We start from the raw sequence: 20,824 nt of genomic DNA on the forward strand, positions 1-20,824 counted from the left end.
TTGCCGGGACCATCAAGATCTGCTCCCCAGATTGGACGGATAGACAGCCACGGCGCAGGGGTGTGGTAACTAGTGTAGTCCTTCACGTCCCCAGGGAAGCCTCCTCCAACCCTAAGGACAGACCTGACTCACCGCCCTCAGCCCAACTCGTTTAGGGTCCCCGGCTTGCCTGGCTCGTGCGAAGAAGGAGTTACTTACTCAAAGTGGCCGGTGCCGGTTCCCGATTGGCCACCCCCCCCTCTCCCCCTTCCTCTTCTTCTGCGCCGAAACTGGAAAACAGTGTTTGCGACAGTCCGCCGTCCTCCTTCCAAGGTGTCCCGCACACTGTCGTCATCTATCCAACACAACCGGAAAGATTACGATTCCACGTCCAGGGATAGTGGCCGCGTCGCTGCTCGACACCATCGCACCTCATTCTTCTGAATATCCATCCCACAGTGGGAGGCGTCCACTGGTTCCGGATAGACCGGACACTTTTCTGTCTTCACGGCTTGCAGATATGGACTTGGTATGTATGTACTGTACATACCTTATGTAATGGATGTACATGCAATATATACGTGCGCTTAGCAGTAACTAGGTACCTACCTTAGATAACTAGCTGCTCGAGGGAGTCGGCCACTCGGGGGCCCTGTGCCCCCGTGAGCCGCGGCCAAGACACAGGCTGACCGTCGCCGCCAGCCGCCAGGCGAATCGCATCTCGAGCCTCCCCCGTTCTCTGGCGGGACTCTGGGGATGGCTTTTTTTCTTTTGAGTGGTGGTGGGGGGGGAGGGGGCGTTGCCCTTTCCGTTCGCTTGACAAGAGCCAAGGAACTACGCTAGGGCAACACTAATCAACTTTCGAGTCCACTGGCGATCTTGGATCTTGGAAGATCAGAGTGGAGGACAAAGGAAAAGCCGTTGATCGTCGCCGGGTGCCGGCGCCAGCCGGTCGTGCTATCCAAGACAACCGAACGTGTACCAAACTAGTGAGGTAGTCTCCCTTGACTAATTAGTACGCGCGATGAGGTTTGACGGCCTCCATTTTGCGTTGTTTAGCTCGTCCCCAGTCAAGTCAAGATTGGAGGAGGAGAAGGGGGGGGTGGTCCGCTTCCGGACCTCATCCCGGCCTTTTCTGAGGCAAGGAGAAAGAAACCTTGGCCAGTGGCAGCCGGCGTTCTTTTATCATCAACGGTATGTACTGTACATACATGCGGATGTGCTTGTGTAACCCGTACAGTATGTAAATGTACTTGCAAAATGTACCATACCACACACCGGCAGCCCGAGGAAACTAAACGACGAATGACAGCATCTTGTGTCTCCCTTGAAACATACTCGTGTCGATTCGCGACACTATAGAACCGACCTGCGGTGCGGCGGCGGCGGCGGCGGCGTCGCCGCCGCGACCTGTCCCCCCTGACGCCGGCTGATGCGGGCTCCCGTTCTTGAGTGTCATCGAAGTCCCGAGATGCAACAAGCGGCCGACAGAAAAAAAATCCCCTTCAGCAAGGTTACATCCACGTGTATTGTTTCAGTCTCTCGTTGGGTTGCAGAGGAGAGCGCGGAGCAACACGAGGAGTAGGAGGAGAAGGAGGAGGAGGAGGAGGAGGAGGAGGAGCGCAGATCATGACCTCATCCCAGAAGTACGACGGGATCCGCCTCGCAGTGCCAAAAGAAGTCTCCGAGCTCCGAATGAGGATATTACATAGTATTTCTGCGTGCGCCGGGGGAGGGAGTCGGGTAAGGGAGTCGCACTTACAGTGCCTCCTCCCCTCAGTCGTCGGTCGAGACCAGCCCCTGATCCCCGTGAAACCCCGCCCTGGTTGTAAACCGAGCTTGCCAGATCTAGACCGACGAGTCGAAATCGAGACAAAGGAGGGGGAAGGGAGGGAGTCTCGTCAGCTGAAGAGCCAGAGCACTCTTTTGTGTCGTGTATGTACATGCTCTATTACTCGGTCTCGCCGTCGCCTTCGCAGAAGCGGGTACGGTGGGGCATGTCGATCAAGACGGGACCGGCCCCACGGCCGTTTCGATCAGCGACAGAAAACGCGCGCATCTGGTTTAGTTAAACGCGCTTTCAGCCCAATGGATGGGGGAAAGCCGGGTGGGGTTGCTCCGTTGCTGATCCTACACTATGGTATCTCCGGCCAGCGGCTGTCCTTTGTGTAGTTTATCTTTTTTTAGCGTTACTTTGTCTCGTCACCTCTGGGCCCTTCGCTCAATTCTGATCTCATAAAGCCGTATGCGGAGGAATGGAAAACCCCACCGGGCGCGAAATACGTGGGGAAGGTTGAGTAAACAGAGTGCCGAAAACGTCCGAGACTGAGACATTTTTGTACATATAACATGTGCATGATGTAAATTCGGCACTCGAGGACTAATTAGCCTTGCTCTGTACGGAATTCGGAGTAATCCGTACTTTGAGCATGTGCTAGTCATTCGTCTGCTCGCCCCCGCGTTTTATCCCTTTTGTGCTAAGTGAGTGGCTATCCGGCCAATCATGAAACCAACCGGTCGCCCCGAATTACGGGAAGGAGTAGTAGGTAGGTACCGTACATATGTATGTACATACATACATGCAGGAAGTCATACACACTATAAGTTGCACCTGCATCCGCATGTACATACATATAGTTTTCATGTAGGTACCTCATGTATGTACTTGTACTGTACATACGTGCAGGTTAGTATTATGCATCCTAGTTAGTACATACAGCAACCCAAGCCGACCCATTCGGGTGGGTAATAATGTTTCGCATGAGCGAAAAACTCCCGAGGCCAATCAGTTATGTGATATCATACATTAGGAATCGCCGGAACAAGCAGCTCGTTAACCTCAAAAAAAACCGCCTAATTAACAGCCAAGCTTTTTGTACATTGCAGTAGCATGACAGAACGAACAAATCGCCGCCGACCTCGACCCGATATCCTGTTACGCACCAGCGGTGGGTCTGCGTGTGTGTATGTGCCGCGTCTGTTGAAGCTGCTCTCTCCCTCCCAACTCCCGGAGCAAGACCAAGGAAAATTGGTGATGCCCCATGATGCCGCGCCAAATGCGACAAGACTAACAACACCGTATCGATACACGACTAAACACCAATTACCCCTCCATGGAATCACCGTCACCCCGCATCAAAGCCAGATCTGGGTAGATCGGGGATCCAGAAGAAAAAGAAAAAAAAAACAAAAGAAATTCAAGAGTAAAACCTACCAGTTCACGTAGTGTCACACCTACTCGGTTTTTTTTTTTTTTTTTTCCCAAATCAAGGTTCCTCTTTCCAACGGCCAACTCCACCACATCAGTACCCCTGTGCTTGCCCAAACCCGTATCCCGCCGGTAAGCCGCCCTGGCCGGCCTCCTCCCCACCACACTGCCCGCCAGCCATCGCATTCATCCCGTCCATACCTGTCAAGCAAGCATCACTGGCACCACCGGCGTCCCATCGCGGGATCGAATGAGCCTGCTGTTGCAGCTGTTGTTGCTGGTGATGTTGTTGTTGTTGTTGTTGATGTTGCTGCTGCTGCTGTTGTTGTTGTTGCTGCTGTTGCTGGTGGTGGTGGGGGTGGTGATGATGATGATGATGATGATGATGATACCGATCCATCCCATCCTCGTATACGCCCGGGGTGACGACGGATACGATCCCAGACATGGGGGTGGGGTATGTCGCGGCCGAGAAGGCGGCGACCGCGGCGGCGAAGCTGCTGTTATCGCTGCCGGTGTGGCGGTGGTAGGGTGCCGCCGTCGCGCCGGCAGCTGTGCTGCCGCCCGTCGTTGAAACTGCCCGGAGATCGGCAAGGGCCATGGGCCCCCCGGCTTGCTCGCTGCCGACGCTGCCGTAGGGCGACTGGTGGAGGAGGTGCGGGTGGTGGTGGAGCGGCCCCTGGGCCACCGATTCGTCGACGGGCCCGGCGTAGCCTGGCTCGCTCGATGCGCGGCCCATGGAGACAAGGGGGGCCGTGCCAGAGGAGGAGGAGGATGGAGAGGTGGTGGTTGTGGTGGTGGTGGTGGTGGTGGGGAAGAGCTGTTGTGGGTCGGGGTAGTCGTAATCTAGCCCCATGTTGCTCGAAGTACCGTCCAGAGTCTGGCTCTGTGGTGGGACTTGGGGATGGAAGAAGGGCTGGTGCGATGTGCTACCACTGTAAGTGGACGAGCCAGAGGAGGCGGCAGCGCCATTCGTGAGCGTGTGGTTGATGAAAGGACTCCCGGTAGCGGTGTGGGGGGGCGAGAACTGGTAGCGTCGTAGCTGGGGATGGGTAGCGGCGACGCTGGGGATGCTGCCAGTACTACCGCGGACGCCGGGGCGGGCGCCGCGGAGAACCCGGCCACCTTTTCTGCTCAGCGAGGCGTGATGGTGCGCCGGGTAGCCCCGGTATACACGCGAGCTGAGCATCCCAGGGTTGGTGGCGCTGCGCCGGGATTGGTTGCCCTTCCGGTAGCGGGTTGTGCTCTGGACGCCGCCGATCGCCCAGGGCTCGAGGTACCACTCGGTGGACTTTTTAGTCTCGATCTGGGTGCTGGCCGTTGCAGAGCCGCTTCCCCCGTCCCCGGCTTTAGCCACACTACTTTTGCGCTCCCGCTTGGTGAAGGCCTGATAGGGAGGGCGGCTGTCAGTCATTGCCAGACCATATTCGGGGATTCCGCAAGCACGCTCACCATGTTCATGCTTAGATTATGCCGTATGCTGTTCTGCCAGCCCTTATTGTCGCTCTTGCCTTTGTCGGTATTCTCGCGAAACCACTGATAGATTTCCTGAAGTGTCATAGCCCGCCGTGGCGTGCTCAAGAAGGCACGGTGGATGAGTTGGGCATACGGCTCCTCCTTTTCCCCCTCTTTCCGGACCTGTACAGGAGAGGGACTCTTCTTGGCCTGGCCGTATGCATCATTGTTGGGTGGACATGTAGCGTCTTCCGCCGGCATATCTACTGCCATCGGGCCCGCTGCGGTCTCCGGAGACACTGGCTGGCTGCTCTCAGGTGTCGAAGGGTATGCTTCCTCTGGCGCCGTGTGATATGGGCCAGCCGGGCACGGATCTGTCTGTCTTGGAACCTGCTGGCACTCGTTGTGTAATCCGTCGAGCCCCTGGATGGGGATGAAGGGCGCTGAGTCACCGGGGAACGATGTCGAGTCGTCGCCGTTGTGAACACCACTGCCCGATAGATGCGGATCCAAGCCGGAATAGCGGTTGTGGAAATGCTCAGTGGCGGCTTCCCAGGGTGTAGGTCCGAGCTGCTCCGGCGAGTCCCAGCTGCGGGGAGAAGTCTGCGTGGAGCTGGGCTGCTGAAGGCTGCTGACCGCGGGAGAGCTGTGAAGCGCGTAGTTCTCCAAGTCATCGCTGCTGCTCGTCTGAGATCCAAGAGAGCCGCTCCAATGACTCGGCACGTAGGTTTGGTGGTTGTCCCTGTCGTGTGTTTGGAGTGCGCTCATGCCCACGACCAGCTCTTGATCTACTTGACTTTGATCTGGACTGACGCTTGTGCCGGTCACCTGTTGTGCAGGAGAGGCACAGAGAGTTCTCATGGTGGATATGACCGCCATCTCCGCGGCGGCTTTCGCTTCGTGTTCTTTGAAAGTACGGGGTTGCCACCTAAGATAACGAGGGCGAAAGGAGCTTCCAAAGGTTGAAAGGAGTCGAGGTCAAGCTTGTGGCTTATGGAGCGAAGCAAGAACAAAGTGGTGAAGTGGGCGAGGGCCGAGATGTGCGAGAGGGGAACAAGTTGAGTTTGATATCCCAGAATTCTCTGCTGAGATCTGGGTCGGTAGGAGCTCAGTTATGCTCTGAGATGATCAGGGCTGATGATATCTTGGTCAAAAAATGGGCCCGGTCCTGCTGGGGGTTAACTATCTGGCAGTCATGGCATGCAAGCCGGATAAGGCGATCCCCGACAGGGGGGCGCAGCTTTGCGGCCTTGTACCTCGGTACCTTCGGGGTGCAACTCTGCGGCCGCCTTACTTGTAGGCGGCTCCCTGGGTGGGGGGCAGGAAAGCAGGGATCCGAGGATACGGATGCATGGTCGGCTTGTCAAGACATTGTTTGGTTGACTGCACATCTACATCGACGTGCCGCAGCAGGCAACGTGCCGGGTCTGTACCATGCAAGTCAGCCGTACATACTGTATGTGCCCGGGGAGCAAAGGGATCCCGGTAAGCGGGTCGCCGCCGTTTTGTGCTACGAGGAGATGTGTACTGTACTGCACCCCTCACCTGCAGGGGAAGAGAGAGAGGGAGGGGGGGAAGGTCGTGTTGTGTACACAGTATGGCTTCGTGCGCCGTAATTGTAGCTCTGTGTGAGGAAGTGTTCGGATGTGCGTACGTGTATGGATCTGTGTACGGAGTACACTCTGTGTGCGTGTGTGTATATGTGTGTGTGTGTGTATAGGCAAGATTGGAGGATGTGTGTATCTCCATGTTCGAAGTGAGAGAGCATGCAAACGCCGAGGAGGCGGATTGTGGCTGTCCCCAAGCATTCCGCAATGAAGTGGTCGACCGGCGGCATCGACATGCGAGGTAGACAACCACATCATCGGCGGTCGCTGTGGCTCTGGCCAGGCTGCGGACCAACCGAACCGGCCTCGCTTACAGTGAGAATATCAGGGCGCTCACATGCCATCCTGCTACAAGTCGTCCAAGATTGAGAGCGGCCAGGATGAGAAGTGACAGAAAGGCGGCAAGAGATCGCCCAGACCCTGGCCCCTGGCCATCAACCCCGGTTCTGGAACTTCCCGACAGCTACGGCCAGGTTCGTAAGTGGGGCATTACAAGACTCAGTCTGCGACCGTGAGGGCAGCGACCGCTTGTGGTCTTGTCAGAACAACTTCATTGAATGTTCATCTGCAGCTTGTCGAGTTCGGCCTTTTCTCCGCATCCTCCCGGGGAGTCCGCGCACACTTTGCTATTGTCATTTCCCGCCGATCTTCTTCGCGTAGGCGAATGACTATGTGACTGGGGGATGGAAACTGGCGGAGAGAGGAGGACAAAGACAACCCGGGTACGTGCATGTCACCGGCCAAATGCTCGATAATCCAATTAAGGACGGCTGGGAAGTGGTTACGGGTTGGCGCAGTTGGTGAGCCACAATATCCAACGGCGCTGCAACGCCTGGCCAGTCTCAAAGCATATCGGACCGTACAATTGACTCTAGATCCGTCTCTGGGGGATTGGTGCTGCAGACCCCGTGCTTCTTCTAGAAGGATTGTCGAAACCGTGCAGATTCAGCACCTGTGCAGTCAACATGATGCTTATTCTGGGGCTCGCAGCAGCAAGCCGGTCATGGTATCCAGCAAGCTGGGTGAAGAGAGAAGGGTTGCAAGGATCCTGAAACAAGCCGCAGTAGGCACGTGTCGGCGACAGATTGTAAATGTCCGTCACCCTGAAAGGTGCCCATCATCAATATCTCCGACAGGTCCGTGTTGGCGCTTGCATTTTGCCAATGTCTTCAGATCCAGGCATAGGAAAAGGCCGAAATACCAGGCTGCCGAGCCAGTAGCTAAACGGAGCGGTTCCGGATGGTACTTCTCAGGTGACGAATTGGATGGCGCGTTCATGTCTCACACCTCACGACATCCCTAAACATGAACGAACGGACCCAGCGTCGGCGGAGATAATGTCGAAATGATGACTTGGCCCGGGCATGGCGTAACACAACCAAGGCAGGCTAGACATTGTGCTCGCATTAACTCTCATGAATCCGCTCTGTGGTCGGTCAGCAGTGGGACGACCCCGCTGCAGCATCGGCAAAAGATCATACCCGCACAACGGCCGGCTCGTGAACCACGGGTCTGTAGAACGGGCCGGCGTCCCCTCGGTAGGTCGATGCAAGTTGATACGAACATCAGAAAAGCAGTCAACTCCAGAGTGCATTTCTAAAATGGCCTAACGCTGCGCCGGGACTGTGAGGTCGAGGACCGTGATCTACTTGCGGTAATAAATCTGCACACGCTGTTAGTCTCCGCTCCGTCTGAGACGCGCAGGTTCATCCGAGGTGAGCGCATACCTTCTTGAACTGGAAATGTAGTTGCAGGATGCCCTATGGACCTCAATGTTAGTAACACGCCTCGTAGAAGCAAAGGGCCACTCGAGCGCGGAATCATGCACGTAAGTGATCCGTATGCTGTGGGCTCAGAAGCAAAGGTATACCGAGGTGCCACACATTCAGCAGAAAGGATGATGGCAGGCCGCAGACCGCAGACCGTGGCCGAGACACATGCGACCCCCGCGATCTCCAACCCACCAATGTGGCACAGCAGCATAGGGAAGGAGACACGTGCTCCGGACGTACCTTGTCAAAACTGCTCTTGAACCCTCGTTCCTTTTTGGCGCTGTAGTCCCATTCCCGGTCCACAATCCTGAAGGCGATGTCTTCGTACGGCGGGCCGGCGATGAAACGGATGAGGCAAGTGTCTTCCTTGCCTGCAGGGGCAACGGACTCGCCCTTGCGACGGCCATGTTCCCGAATGATCTTGTATGTCGGCGCCTTGGTCTTGTCGATGAGGTCCGGGTAGAAAATGTTGAACCGGTAGCCCTGGACAACCTTGGGGGGCGGGTTGTCGTGGTCGTAGTGGGTCTGATTATACTTATTCCACTCGTATCCCATCAGCACGCGGTTGAAGTAGCGTGGCTTCCGCGGCCGGTACTTGTCAGCCCACAGGGGCCTCTGGATGCCCGGAACGGCCTCTTCCGCGGTGAAGATTTCCTCGCCTTCATTAATCCCGCGCGCAACTTCTCGATCATAGAGCGCCTTCGTCGCCTGCGAGAAGTCCTCGTTTCCTGACGGCGCGAACCGAGCGGTGCCCGGCGGCGGGGCGCTGGAACTGGCTTGAGTGGTCGCGGGGGACGGTCGAGCCAAGGCCTTGCGGGAAGCCGGCTTGAGGGCGGGAACAGTATCGGCGAATCCGTCGGAAGCGGCCAACGCTGCTGCCCTGTCCGGATCCCGTGCCTTGAGGATTTCGACTCGGGCCTCCTTGATCTCTGCGCACACCTTCTTTAAGCTGGCTTTGGCCTTGTAGATAAGAAGGCTTTTCAGCAGCTCCTCCCAATAGTCCGTATCGATCGGCTCATTCGACTGCAGCTTTGCCTTGATCTGCTTCTCCAAGGCCTCCAGTTGCTCCAGAGTCTTTGGGCTCAAAATGCGGTCGACGTCGGACGCTACGGAGGTCACCGCGCGTCCTTCCGGGCCCTGTGGTTTCAGCTTTTGGCGGCGGTCAGCGCAGAGCGTGAGAAGCGCCGTCCAGTATTCTTTGTTGCGCGGGTTGTGCTCAAGAGTGTGGTATGACCGAATGTCTTCCTCGAGTTCCTTGAGTTGCGCCTCGTTCAAGTTCTGGAGCACGGCCTCTGGGGCGGGTATCGCAATTTCCACGTCGTCATCATCATTGTCAAAAGCGTCGCGGTCGGAGTCGATGAAGCGCAGGCCAAAAGCCAGGTAATCGATCGGTTTGGCGCGTCGCTCTCGGACCCGGATGTCGGCCTTCTTCTTTGCCTGCTTCAGGACGAACTTGTCCTCGTCGGCGATGAACTGTTCCGCTTGCTGATCCTGGGTGAGGTATCTGTCTGCAGCGCCAGCCTTGCTGCTCTTCGCTGGTGGCTGGCGCGAGGGCTTTGCGATGCGGTTCGAGGGATCGTAGCGCGGCGCCATGATGTTCCTTTCTCTGTCCTTCCGTGGCGACTTCAAGCCGTTGATCATGGCTTGCCTGCCTGGGTCCATGGTTGCCGTGATTGTGTTCGGAAACCCGAGTAAAGCGGGATACACGTGCGAAGATGCTCTGATCGACTATGGATAGCTTTGGCGGAGATTCCCGTCGTCGCGGGTCGATCGTGCAGTGCTCACAAGGTTAGGTAGATCCTTGTAGAGGGTTGCTCCGAGTGGCACAATGAAAGAAGTCCTGCCACTGCAGTGGGTGGCTGCATCATACTGCGGGGCAGAGAAGCTAAGGCAGCCATTCAACGTGCGCGCTCCCCAGAGCCTTCCACCAAAGGGCAACGCTTGGCACAGGGCGATCCACTGTTTCACTCATACACCCTCGCTTGCTCTAATTATCCATCAATTGAACATTCGACGACAAATCACCAACTCATCGCGCAGCAGGCGGCGCTGCAAGCCTCTCTGTCTGCAATCGCGGCTTCGCTGGGCCCAAATCAGAAATGCCGCCGTAGGGAACATAGAGGCTGCAAAACGATGCCATGTACTACAGCATCGGAAATCAAGGCAAGATCATGCGCAAGCTGCTGGGCAAGACGACGCCTGATTCGGCCCACGACACGGCTGCACCACCCGCCGCCATCACCAGCGCGCCTATTGCTCCCCATTATCGACCAAGCTCATCTCAAGATGTTGTCTACAATGCCGGAGTGCCCATTGCCGCTCTGGACCGCTCGCCCGATGGCCGCTCCGCAGTCCTCGCTGGCCGCCACGTGCTCAAGACTGTTACCTTCGACGGCCTCGCGGTCAAGGAAGGCATCGACTTGCGTGCCTTGATTACCGCCCAACCCTCCCAGCGCAACAACATGTCCACTTCGGTTGCCGACCAGCTGTCCATCAAAGCCGTCAAGTGGGGAGAGCCGCAGGGCAAGCAGGCCATCTTCACTGCCGGCACCAGCGGCAAGATCTTCCAGTACGACCTCGTGCGTGCCGGGACGACGGCCCCCGGCTCCCCGGTCGACTGTATCCAGATCCGGGAGGACTCGCGCCAGATAAACTCGCTGGACATCAACCCTCACCGGAACTCGTGGCTGCTCTCGGGCAGTCAGGACGGCATTGTGCGCTGCTTCGATATCCGACAGCCCACCCAGACCAGGACCGGCGCCACTTTCCGCTCCATCCAGGCGTTCAAGTGCAACGCCGACGGAGTGCACCACGTCCAGTGGAACCCTAGGGATGGCTTCCTCTTTGCCTGCGCCACCGAGCAAGGCTCCCTGCTGAAGTGGGACATGCGGAAGCCCAGCGCGCCCATTCTACGCATCAAGGTCCACGAGAAATCGTGCACGTCGATGGCCTGGCACCCGGACGGCATTCACATCGCCAGCGGCGGGGTGGACAGCAAGTGCCGTATATGGGACATGTCCAAGCAGGACAAGCGACAGAAGCCCAAGTGGACAATCTCCACCCCAGCCCCCCCGGGGACCTTGGCCTGGCGCCCGGGTCAGTGGTCGGCCACGGCCCAGGGGAAACGGGCGTCGCAGCTGGCCATCTCATACGACGAGACCAGCCAGAAGCGCTACGGTATCAACGTCATACATCTCTGGGATCTCGCCCGTCCCACCATGCCCTACAAGGAGATCCAGAGGTTCGACACGTCTCCGAGCGCCATGCTCTGGCACGACCAGTACCTCTTGTGGACGGCGGGGCAGGACGGAATCTTCAGCCAGTGCGACATCTCGTTTGCGCCCAAGGTCATTGACCGGCAAGCTGTCTCTACGATGGCGTTCTCCCCACGCGGTGACGTGCTCATGCTCCTGGACGAACGCCCCCCTCCTCAGCGGCCCCGGCCCCACGTTGTGCACCACGAAGCCGTTGCGGTGCCGTCTTATAGCTCGAGCCCCACGACCCCGAAGTTCGGCGTCAGCCGAAGTGACTCCGAGGACGATGCTATCGGGAGCTTCATAGGACCAAAACGGCGTGGCAGCCGTAGGCGGCGCCCGAGCACCCGCTCAACAGCCACGCTCAGCACGACGCCCCCGGCTGGCCCGGGAATGGAGGAAGTCATGTCGCTGGAGCAGACCATTAAAGCCACTGGTCCCTACAAGCCGCAGCAATCCATGGCGGTCGGGCACGTTCCGGCTGCCACCAACGTGGACGTGTACAGGTACTTGACCGTGAACTATCTCGAAGCGCTCCACAGGGACTTGCCTTACTCTGCAGGCGCCGGCCTCCTCCCGGACCGGGTCGCTACCATCCTGGAGCACTACGCCAAGGCTGCAGCAAGCGTGAGGCAGTTTCGACTCGCACAAACGTGGCGCATCCTTGCGTATGCCGTTGAAATGCTACTCCACAAGCGCGCGCAGTACCACCTCGATCGCCGGATGGATCGTCATCATTATTCGGCGCGAAGGAAGAGCGAGGCTAAGGCCGAGGCCAGGGCGAAGGCCAAAGCTAAGGCGATGGCAGAGGTATTTAACGCGCCAATGCCGACTATTGTCGATGGGGAGGAAACGCCCCGGAAGGTCTTCTCCTTTGCGAGTCTTGACAAGACCCTGCATCCAAGATCCCTCCTTTCCGAAGAGCTAGAAAGCACCTCGAACGTGCCCACTCCCGTCGCACGCCCGGTCACGGATGGCCCAGAAGCCCCTCGCGAAGGTGAGTTCCAGAGGCGGAGGGAGCTTATGCCCATAGTCGAACCAGAGAGCTTCACTCTGCCCCCGGCGGCTCATCCTGCCTCGCTGGTTACGCGCAAACGGCTTGACTCTGTACCGCTTTCTATCGCAAGCCACGATAGCGGAGCCACTCATGCCAGTACAGAAGGCTACGACTTTTATGATACCGAAGCCATCCTGAGTAAAGCCGTCGATATTCCGACCCCGGGGCCGAAGCCAACTCAAACTACCGATTCCCGCGAGGGCGGATCGCCAAGCACGGCACGGAAGCTCCTACTAAGACAGGACTCCGAGGACAGCTACGTCCACCTCCTCTCCATATCGGCCGAAAGCAAGCGGGCCAAAAACCCGACAGCGTCTATCGAAGGCAGCGCTACGGAGCAAGCAGCCCGCGCTGCGATTCTGGCCGAGCTGCGAAGGGAGAGCCGAGAAGGATCTGAGCCCCGGGCGCGGGGCGGTGACTTGCAGAAATCGCCTGAGCGCAATCCCATTGCTCCCTTCCGCACGATGCTCGGAAGGACGGAGACAGACATGACCGGTTTTACCGATGAACACCACGCAATAACGCAAACCACGACTGACAGCTTCGAGTCGCGTTTCCCCTCCCAGACGGACGCGGACTTTGTCGCTACATCACCTCTGGTAGAGGGCCCAGCCCCTGATTTCCCCGCAGTTCCTGAGGACGACCAATCCCCCTTCATCGTCGAGACAGACTACCTCTGCTGGCCTGACGATCAGCCTTACCCTTACCCAGCCAACCCATTATCAGGGCCTTCGACCGTATCATTCAACAACCCTCTTCAACCCTACTCCCTCATATCCCGCGCGCTGGCCTTCGAAGCCAAGTCGTCAGCGCTCAACGCCTCGGCCATCATCCTCCTCTTGAAGCCACTCCTTCCAGACGGCGTCCTGGACAATTTCCAAGTCGCTGCGATCCTCCGCCAACACCATGCCCGTCTAATGAGCATGGAGCTCTTCACCGAGGCCGCGTTGCTTCGAAAGCTATGCATCAAAGGCTGGCCGGGAGGGGTTCTCCATTCCTGGGGCGACAACTACCCGGCCATATTCACCCCCGCCCAGCAGGGGGTCCAGGCTGGCTTCGTCTGCTCGGCGTGTCACAGGCCGCGGGACGTCGACCGCTCTGCCGGGTCGGTCGACTCGGTGTGGCGGTGCGACCGGTGCCGCGCCGCCATGGCCGGGTGTGCGGTGTGCGGGGGGAGGGATAGCGTCGTGCCCGCGCGCGCGCTTCCGCTGCCTTCTTCGACATACCCCGTGACGTGGTCGGGGTCGTCGGCCCTACCTGGCGACGAGGACGAGGCGGAGAATGGCGACCGGGAGGGAAGGGTCGTCGTTGTCGACGACGACGACGACCACCACCACCACCCCGCGTTGTTGGCGACGTGGTGGTACTGCCCCGGCTGCGGACACGGCGGGCACTCGTCGTGTCTGCAGTCGTGGCACGCCGCGCTCGAGCCGGGGGGGCACCCGGCCCTCGAGGACGCGCCGCAGACCGCGGAGCCGAGCGAGGGTTGTTGTCCGCTGGACGGGTGTGGCCACCGATGTCTGCCGACCCGGCGCGGGCTGGACAGCGTGGTGACGCGTTCCGAGGACGTCAGCCGCGTGGTCAGGGAGGCCACGAGGGCCGTGGCCAAGGCGACCGTCGCCGCCGCCGCTGCGGCCGCCGCTGAGGCGGCGTCCCAGAGGGGGGCCGGGGCCGCGGCGGAAGCCAGCCAGGTGGCGACGCAGTTTGCGGACGAGCAGCAGCAGCATGCGGAGCTCGGTGGCGGTGGCGGTGGCGGTTTCGGCGGCGGGTATGGCGGGAAGCCTCCTCCGCTGCCGGTAAGGAGCGACGGGAACGATATCCCGCAGAGCAGGGCGGTCGAGACGGCACGGGAGACGCTGGGCGGTTCTGGCGGGTTTGGGAGCGGAATGAGAGCGTCGGGGACCGGCATCCTCAGCTCGAGTCCCGGACGAAGCGGGATCGGAGCTGAGAGGGAGAGGAGAAAGAGCGTCAAGTTTGTGGCTACCGACGAGAGGCGGTAGTGTTCTGGATATCTAAATGACGGCGGTACCGGGGCATATTTAGAAGTTATGATCTTGCGCTTGTTTATAATTACCTCATGTGCAAAACCTACGTTATGTGTATCTGCGATATTATCAAGGTATCATCCCTTTAATGAGAATCATATGATAATTAACGCAAACACGATCTGCAGGCTGCAGGCTGGCTGCTTGACTAGCAATCACCTAATTAGGTCCTCTAATTACTATCTTGGAATTCAGGACCTTCTGGTGATTGCATGGTTTCCGCCGCCCACGCCGCCGAATAATTAGTGCCAAAAAAGACATGTCACTACATTAGGTAATTACACGGGACGGTTGGATGATGACGGTGGTTGTGAATCTTTTTTTTTTTTGGCTTATTCATCGATATGTGTATAATATAATAATAGCCTGATCTGAAAGAAGCACATTGAAAGTATAGTCAAAGCCGTGGCATTGGACTGCTCCGCATAGGCACATTGCTGACATGTGGAATGTTGCCTGCCAGCTCATCCATGATTGCTGTCTCCAGATCCTCCACGTCCCTTCAACTGCAATCTTTGAGTCATATTTGGCCCCCGCGCCCCCCCCCCTTTCCCCCTCTGCTCCAACAGTTGAGGCCTTAGAAAACTCAAATGACCAAGCTCCCTGAGATCAGAGCAGTGACGACTGCCCGTGTTTAATTATGATTGGCACTCTGGCAGAGTTTTACTCCTTACTCCTTCAGGGGTATTGATCGCGGTCCAAGGGCACCGGGTTGAAGATGTAGCCGATCCGGTTGTCGAGGACGGTGTCGCGGCCGTCGGGCAGGACGGGGCCGAACTTGGGGTGGACGAGCAGGCCCGGCTCGAAGGGGTCGACCTTGACCTTCTCCATGCCCTCGATGAGCCTGTCCCAGTTGACGCACTCGTGGGCGATGGTCCGGTTGCCGCCGGGCAGGATGCTGTTGTCGAACCAGATCATGGTCAGGGGCGTCTCGTCGGCCTTGCACATGATGGCCTCGACCAGCATCTGGAGACAGTGGACTGGTGATGCGTTAATTACCGAGTCAGCGACATATTACCTAGCGGTGAGAAAGAAAAGAAGGGGAATGAATGGAACTGGGAAACGCGGGCGAAATGCAGAAGCAGACTTACGGCTGTGCTCCGTTTGCAGCTCCTTCTCGTAGTCGGTCATGTTGGGAAAGTAACGCTCCGGGAAATGCGCCTGATGAAGACGTTTCTTGGGGTACATTGTTAACAAGAGATGTTCGATAATAGCCGGGATCCGAACAAGGGGGAAGAAGAATTATTGGAGACTCACGATGCAGTGAAGCTGGTGGACCCAGGCATAGTTGGCGAGGTAATTGCCGTTCTTCAGCCGGATTCCCGTCTTCTCCCGTCCAAGCTTCTTCATGTACGAGGCGGGAACCTGTGCGTAGAAGTACTGCATCAGGTTGGACCAGCGCCGGTCGAGCTCGTCGCTGGGCTGCCCAACCAGCGGGTAGTCCTTGGAGGTTTCGGTCATCTCGAATATCTTGGGCTCGTATTGGATATATTCCCGGATCGGGGCTGGGGGGGACGGGATACCAGTGTCAGCATTCTTTTTGCCGAAGAGCGAGCATGCAGCGACGGTCTGGAAAATAATGAGTAATTAATTGATTACTTACAGTCGATGACATTGGCCCCGTGCAACCTTTCGTTCTTCCAATACATTGATGTTGCTGTCACAAGCAGGGCAGAATACAGCAGGAGGACCGCGAGACCCCCGACAACGATTATCCCTAGCTTCTTACGGGATGTCTGAGACCTTAAGCGGCTGGCATCTGATAGGTCTCCATCGTAGAGTAGACTGTCCGATGAGCCAGCTGAGCGGTCATCAGGAACGGGTGAGTAGAGCGCTTCAGCTTTCTGATTTAGCAAGCCCATCGTAGAAAGGTAATAATATTAGTAACGGGTAATTAACCTGATCAACACCTTGAGGATGCGAATAATAGAGGTAGAGAAAGGAGGCGTTGTTATTTTTTTTTGGGGGGGGGGGGGGGGGAGGGGGAGAGCAGGACAGACGGACTATCTTTGAAGAGACATTCAAAATAATTAGCCCGGAAGTCCCTGGGTAATACCCGTTGACCATCAGAGCATCAGAGCGAGGGGCCCGTGATCAATGCCATATCGGCGCCCGGAAATGATAAGGAAGGAGGTAGTGAAGGATGCAGAACACCAAGACATAGTCAGCAACCGACGTGGCAATCATTGGGTCGTGTGCGAGAAGATCTCTAGCCGGAGTTCCGAGCGACCCCGAAGGATCACATCTTCCTTCCTAAAACAACAAAATGGTTTCGCTAACCCCGCGGCGTCACAACATGGTATTGGATATTTACGAGTGCTGTCGATACGAACAACCCCACTACAGCGAAATGCGAGCGCTCATTGTTTGAGACCGAGCAGGTCAGCAATCCTTCGAAATGCCTACATAGTAAAGACCGAATCCTCCGGTTCCCCATAACAGGAAGGTCGGCGGGGTTGAGGTGCATAGGACTACTCGACACAGCCGTGACGGCGGCTCATCCAGGTAATTATTATATCTGGGACATAGTTCACGAGAAGCAAAGCATGCCGGGTAGGCTCTTCTCAGACACTCTTCGACACTGAAACTTGCCATCTCCTTCCATAATTAGCCCATCCATCAATTGATCACTCTTGTGACTTGGCCTCGAAGCCCCGACAAGATGCAGTTCAAGCAGCTTGCCCTTGCGGGCCCCTTGCTCTTCGCCCTCGCTGGAGCCGCGCCCGCTCCGACGGGGGAGATTGGTAAGTTGACAAGCCTTGGTGCGCCCGACTCGCTCATGCTAATCGAAGAATGGGACACGCATCAGCCAAGAAGGGGGAACTGCAGAAGGACGCGGACGCGATCTGGCTCTGGAAGAAGAGCGAGTTGACCAAGGATGCCGACGAGATCTGGCTCTGGAAGAGGGGCGAGCTGAAGGCCAAGCTGCAAAAGGACGCCGACGCCATCTGGCTGTGGAAGAAGGAGGAGGCCAAGCAGGATGCCGACGCGTAATTAATTATCTGGTTTGGGATTTAATTAGGAGAATCAGAAGTGTCGGGCATGCTAGGAACCCCCAAGATCTACGGAGTAAACCAGCAGCAAGCCGGCCAGGTCTACGAAGTATTATTGTCATTAATTAGCACCGTATGGGGCGAGAAGAGCATGTTGAATGGAAAACCTTCAAGTCACCCAGCGACTTCGTGCGCACCCTCCGGTTCCGACAAGGCCTCGATGGTACGCGCAAATCCCGTCTTGACGGCCTCCTTAATACCGTGGACCATCAGCTGCGCGTCTGTCGGCATGGTACTCTTCCAGACCCCGTCGGCCCCGAATCGGCCGTTAAGCAATCGCGCCACGACGTAGGTCGCCTGCTTCGGCGTGTGGCACGGCATCTCGGCAAAGACTTGCAGCGCCTCCGACATCAGGTCCCGGATGTGCGCGCAGAACATGGCCTCGGAGCCCGGGACGATGGCGGCCCTCATGTGATCCCAGACGCGGTGCCGCTGTGCTTCGGTCATGGACCGGGACGCGAACGACTTGGTCTTGCTCTCGTCGTCGTCGATCCGCAGCACGAGACGCTTCAGATGGCGCCCGACCTCGGCACGGACGTCGTCGGGGAACGCCAGGGGCACGACGTCCAGGTGCCTCTGGACCAGCTCCCGCGTGCAGTTGGATGCGCCCGGGTGGCTCAGCCACCTCCTCACGCCCTCCATCCACTGCTCGCGCGCAGCATCCGTCAGCACCGGATCCGCTCCTCCTCCTCCGTCGTTGTCGACGTCCGTCTTCCTCGTCGCCAGCTCCCTCGCCAGGTCCTCCATGACGGCCACGACGCGCGAGAAGCTGATCCCCACCGAGGCATACCTCGTCTCCCGCCAGGCGGCCTCCCACAGCACCGTCTGGATCGTGTCCGAGACGTGGTGGATGTCGAGCTCGAGCATCAGCACGTGGTGCAGCGCGTCCGTGGTGGTCAGCGACGGGTGCACGTCGTACAGCCCGTCCAGGTCGGTGGCCCGGTCGATGCCCACGAATCCCCCGTTGTGCGGGTGGATGATGGTGACCCAGATGGGCGGGCCGTCCCACGCGCGCACGGTGCGGACGAACCGGTCGACGATGGCGAACTCCTCCTCCCCGGCCGACCCGATCGACATGTACACCAGCCCGCCGCCCATGGCGCGCATCAGGTAGGTGAAGAGCCCCCAGAGGGCGGCGATGGAGTCGCGCGCGCGGTCGAACACGCCCGGCCGGTCCAGCCCGAGCTCGACCACGGCCCCGGGCCGCTGCAGCAGCACCTGCAGGACGAGCGACGCGACCGCCGCCTGCGCCGTCATGCCGGGCGCCCACACGAGGTAGCAGCTCGGCAGCTCCGGCGTCAGGCGGCGCTGCTGGGCGAGCCACTGCAGCGCGTGTTGGTGGTCCGGCGCGTCGCACAGGCCCTGGCTCAGCCGGGCGGCGCCCCCCGTCGTCGTCGTCGTCGTCGTCGTCGAGGAGGTTGAGGAGGAGGAGGGGAGGTGCCGCTGCTCGACCGCGAACCACTCCTCCCACGCGCTCGCCGTCACGCGGTACGTCGCCGCCAGCGACTCGTGGTACGTCGCCTGGTCGCGCAGCCCGCGGAAGAGCGCCCGCTTGACCTCCTCCAGCAGCGCCGGCACGGGAGGAGCGGGAGCGGGGACGGACGACGACGACGACGACGACGACGGCGCGGGCTCCTCCAGCGGGTGCGGCTGCGCGTGCGCGTCCAGGGCGGTCGTCAGGTGCGCCCGCTGAAGGTAGGCGCCGAGGTGGTGCTGCGCCATGCTGGTGGTCCGGAGGGCGTGCAGCAGCAGCGCGTCCTTCTCGATGCAGGTCTCGAGGCGGCGGATGCGGTCGACGGCGCGGCCGAACTTCTCGTCGAAGGGGCGGACGAAGGCGGAGAGGAGCACGCGCAGGCGCAGGGCCGACTTGCGGGCGAAGTGGAGGATCACGTCCTCGAGGAACTCGGCCACGGCGGCGTAGATCATGGACACGAGCTCGACCATGCGCGCCGTCGGGAAGAGCTTGGCGTAGACCTCGATGCGCGAGAGCGAGAGGCCGATCTCGACGAGCATGTCCGTCACCCTGGTAAGGAGTTCTTTCTTGTTCTTGGCCATCTAATTAATTAATACGTAATTAATTAATTAATTAATCAAATCACCCCAGTTGAATATCATCAGCAAGTGTGTGAACCAACGACACGCCTCCGTGCGTGGACAGAGAGAGAAAGGTTCAGCGACGGAGAGGGAGAAGGGAGCAAAAACAAAAACACCTACGAGCAACAACATCTTGATTCCACCCCACACCACTGCCAGGTAGGCAAAGTCGCCCGCCTGGGAGAGCACGTCAAAGACGCCCGAATAGTGGTGCAGGATGTCGATGAACTGGGAGACCCGGCCTTTATTATCCTCGCCAGAGGGCGAGTTGAAGAGCTCGATCGCCGTCTGTGCCACGTCATGCTCGGAGGTGCGGGTCAGGATGGTGACGGCGTCCATGTCCTTGACGGATTTCTGGATCGCCACGACGGCCTTGGCATACGCCGTCCTCGCCGCCTCCATGTTCTCGGTCAGCCGTTGCTGGCCGGACTGGATGGAGGGCGACGAGAACCTCCTCACGGCCACGGCCACGTCCAACAGGTGCGGCCTGACCAGGAGCTGGTTGACGAGCCCGGCAGAAGTCTGCTCGGAAACAGCATCGTATTGAGATGGGATAATCAGCTGGCCACCCGCTGGCTGAGATGTTGTCTCGTTTGGGCCCGGGGGATTTCCGGGCGCGAATGTTTCAGGATCCATCAAGCAACGCTGGTGTGCAGTCCTTGTTAATATCTTCTTCTATTGCTGGCAAGTGAGTGAGTCAAGGGACGGAGAGCGAGCGGAGGCATCACAGGCTGACAGTGATGTCGGGTAAATCTAGGAGAGACTAATTATTATTGCAAAAGAATCAAGTGCTACGGTGATAGGATCTGTTTCTTCCCAAAGTCTCATCAGAGCTTTGAACGGGAAAGCAGGAGCCGTGTACATACCAAGGCCAAGGGGAAATCGAAAGGTCTGGCCACGGCTCTGGACGGGTTGGCTCATGTGGCTTTCTACTAGTAAAAGCTCGCTCGCTCGCTCGCTCGCTCCCAGAACGCGTATCTAGGCCGCCATTCAGCTGCAGGGCACGCGGCCCAAAAGAGCCTCCGTGCCCCCGGTATTTTTAACCCCCCCCCCCCTTCCTTTAGCTCCAAAGTTCCGGCCGCCTCTGGTTAGGTACAGTACATACATTTGCCCTAGGTAATCTTGCACTTCGCTTGTGTCTCGCTCAGGATAAGGAAGCTAGTCAGGAGTCAGTCTGCGATCAACGGCTGCAGCATCCCAAGTCCGGCAAGCCTCACACCGCGTTTCCTTTCTGGCCGCCTCGGTGGCATGCCATGCATTAGATAGTGCTTCCCAGAAAGCTCGGGTGCGCCAATCAGCG

At 58.4% G+C, this 20,824-nt stretch overlaps 7 protein-coding genes across 7 annotated transcripts; 2 read left to right on the forward strand and 5 right to left on the reverse strand.

Moving 5' to 3' along the window:
• Window positions 1–3,243: 3,243 nt before the first annotated feature.
• MYCTH_2307931 (uncharacterized protein) lies at window positions 3,244–5,635 on the reverse strand. The gene is made up of 2 exons (XM_003664743.1): window positions 4,640–5,635; window positions 3,244–4,574 (listed from the first exon to the last, which is right to left on the reverse strand). Exons 1-2 carry the CDS (start codon window positions 5,519–5,521, stop codon window positions 3,282–3,284), a joined length of 2,175 nt encoding a protein of 724 aa, XP_003664791.1. The 5' UTR covers window positions 5,522–5,635; the 3' UTR covers window positions 3,244–3,281.
• Window positions 5,636–6,767: 1,132 nt separating this feature from the next.
• MYCTH_2307932 (uncharacterized protein) lies at window positions 6,768–7,841 on the reverse strand. The gene is made up of 2 exons (XM_003664744.1): window positions 7,731–7,841; window positions 6,768–7,675 (listed from the first exon to the last, which is right to left on the reverse strand). Exon 2 carries the CDS (start codon window positions 7,525–7,527, stop codon window positions 7,348–7,350), a length of 180 nt encoding a protein of 59 aa, XP_003664792.1. The 5' UTR covers window positions 7,528–7,675; window positions 7,731–7,841; the 3' UTR covers window positions 6,768–7,347.
• A 1-nt stretch (window position 7,842) lies between these two features.
• On the reverse strand, window positions 7,843–9,821 carry MYCTH_2307934 (uncharacterized protein). The gene is made up of 3 exons (XM_003664745.1): window positions 8,262–9,821; window positions 7,977–8,009; window positions 7,843–7,912 (listed from the first exon to the last, which is right to left on the reverse strand). The coding sequence occupies exons 1-3, from the start codon at window positions 9,681–9,683 to the stop codon at window positions 7,895–7,897; spliced, it is 1,473 nt and encodes a 490-aa protein (XP_003664793.1). The 5' UTR covers window positions 9,684–9,821; the 3' UTR covers window positions 7,843–7,894.
• A 214-nt stretch (window positions 9,822–10,035) lies between these two features.
• MYCTH_2307935 (uncharacterized protein) lies at window positions 10,036–14,460 on the forward strand. Its single transcript, XM_003664746.1, has one exon. The coding sequence runs from the start codon at window positions 10,160–10,162 to the stop codon at window positions 14,330–14,332; it is 4,173 nt and encodes a 1,390-aa protein (XP_003664794.1). The 5' UTR covers window positions 10,036–10,159; the 3' UTR covers window positions 14,333–14,460.
• A 224-nt stretch (window positions 14,461–14,684) lies between these two features.
• Window positions 14,685–15,944, reverse strand: MYCTH_2307937 (uncharacterized protein). Its single transcript, XM_003664747.1, has 3 exons — window positions 15,635–15,944; window positions 15,469–15,553; window positions 14,685–15,357 (listed from the first exon to the last, which is right to left on the reverse strand). Exons 1-3 carry the CDS (start codon window positions 15,836–15,838, stop codon window positions 15,056–15,058), a joined length of 591 nt encoding a protein of 196 aa, XP_003664795.1. The 5' UTR covers window positions 15,839–15,944; the 3' UTR covers window positions 14,685–15,055.
• Window positions 15,945–17,133: 1,189 nt separating this feature from the next.
• Window positions 17,134–17,434, forward strand: MYCTH_2307942 (uncharacterized protein). The gene has a single exon (XM_003664748.1). It carries the CDS (start codon window positions 17,171–17,173, stop codon window positions 17,369–17,371), a length of 201 nt encoding a protein of 66 aa, XP_003664796.1. The 5' UTR covers window positions 17,134–17,170; the 3' UTR covers window positions 17,372–17,434.
• On the reverse strand, window positions 17,435–20,345 carry MYCTH_2307943 (uncharacterized protein). Its single transcript, XM_003664749.1, has 2 exons — window positions 19,645–20,345; window positions 17,435–19,485 (listed from the first exon to the last, which is right to left on the reverse strand). Exons 1-2 carry the CDS (start codon window positions 20,158–20,160, stop codon window positions 17,545–17,547), a joined length of 2,457 nt encoding a protein of 818 aa, XP_003664797.1. The 5' UTR covers window positions 20,161–20,345; the 3' UTR covers window positions 17,435–17,544.
• Window positions 20,346–20,824: the final 479 nt, after the last annotated feature.

Source organism: Thermothelomyces thermophilus, chromosome 5 (genome assembly GCF_000226095.1).
Source record: "Thermothelomyces thermophilus ATCC 42464 chromosome 5, complete sequence".
In the NCBI taxonomy this organism is placed as follows: Eukaryota; Fungi; Ascomycota; class Sordariomycetes; order Sordariales; family Chaetomiaceae; genus Thermothelomyces; species Thermothelomyces thermophilus.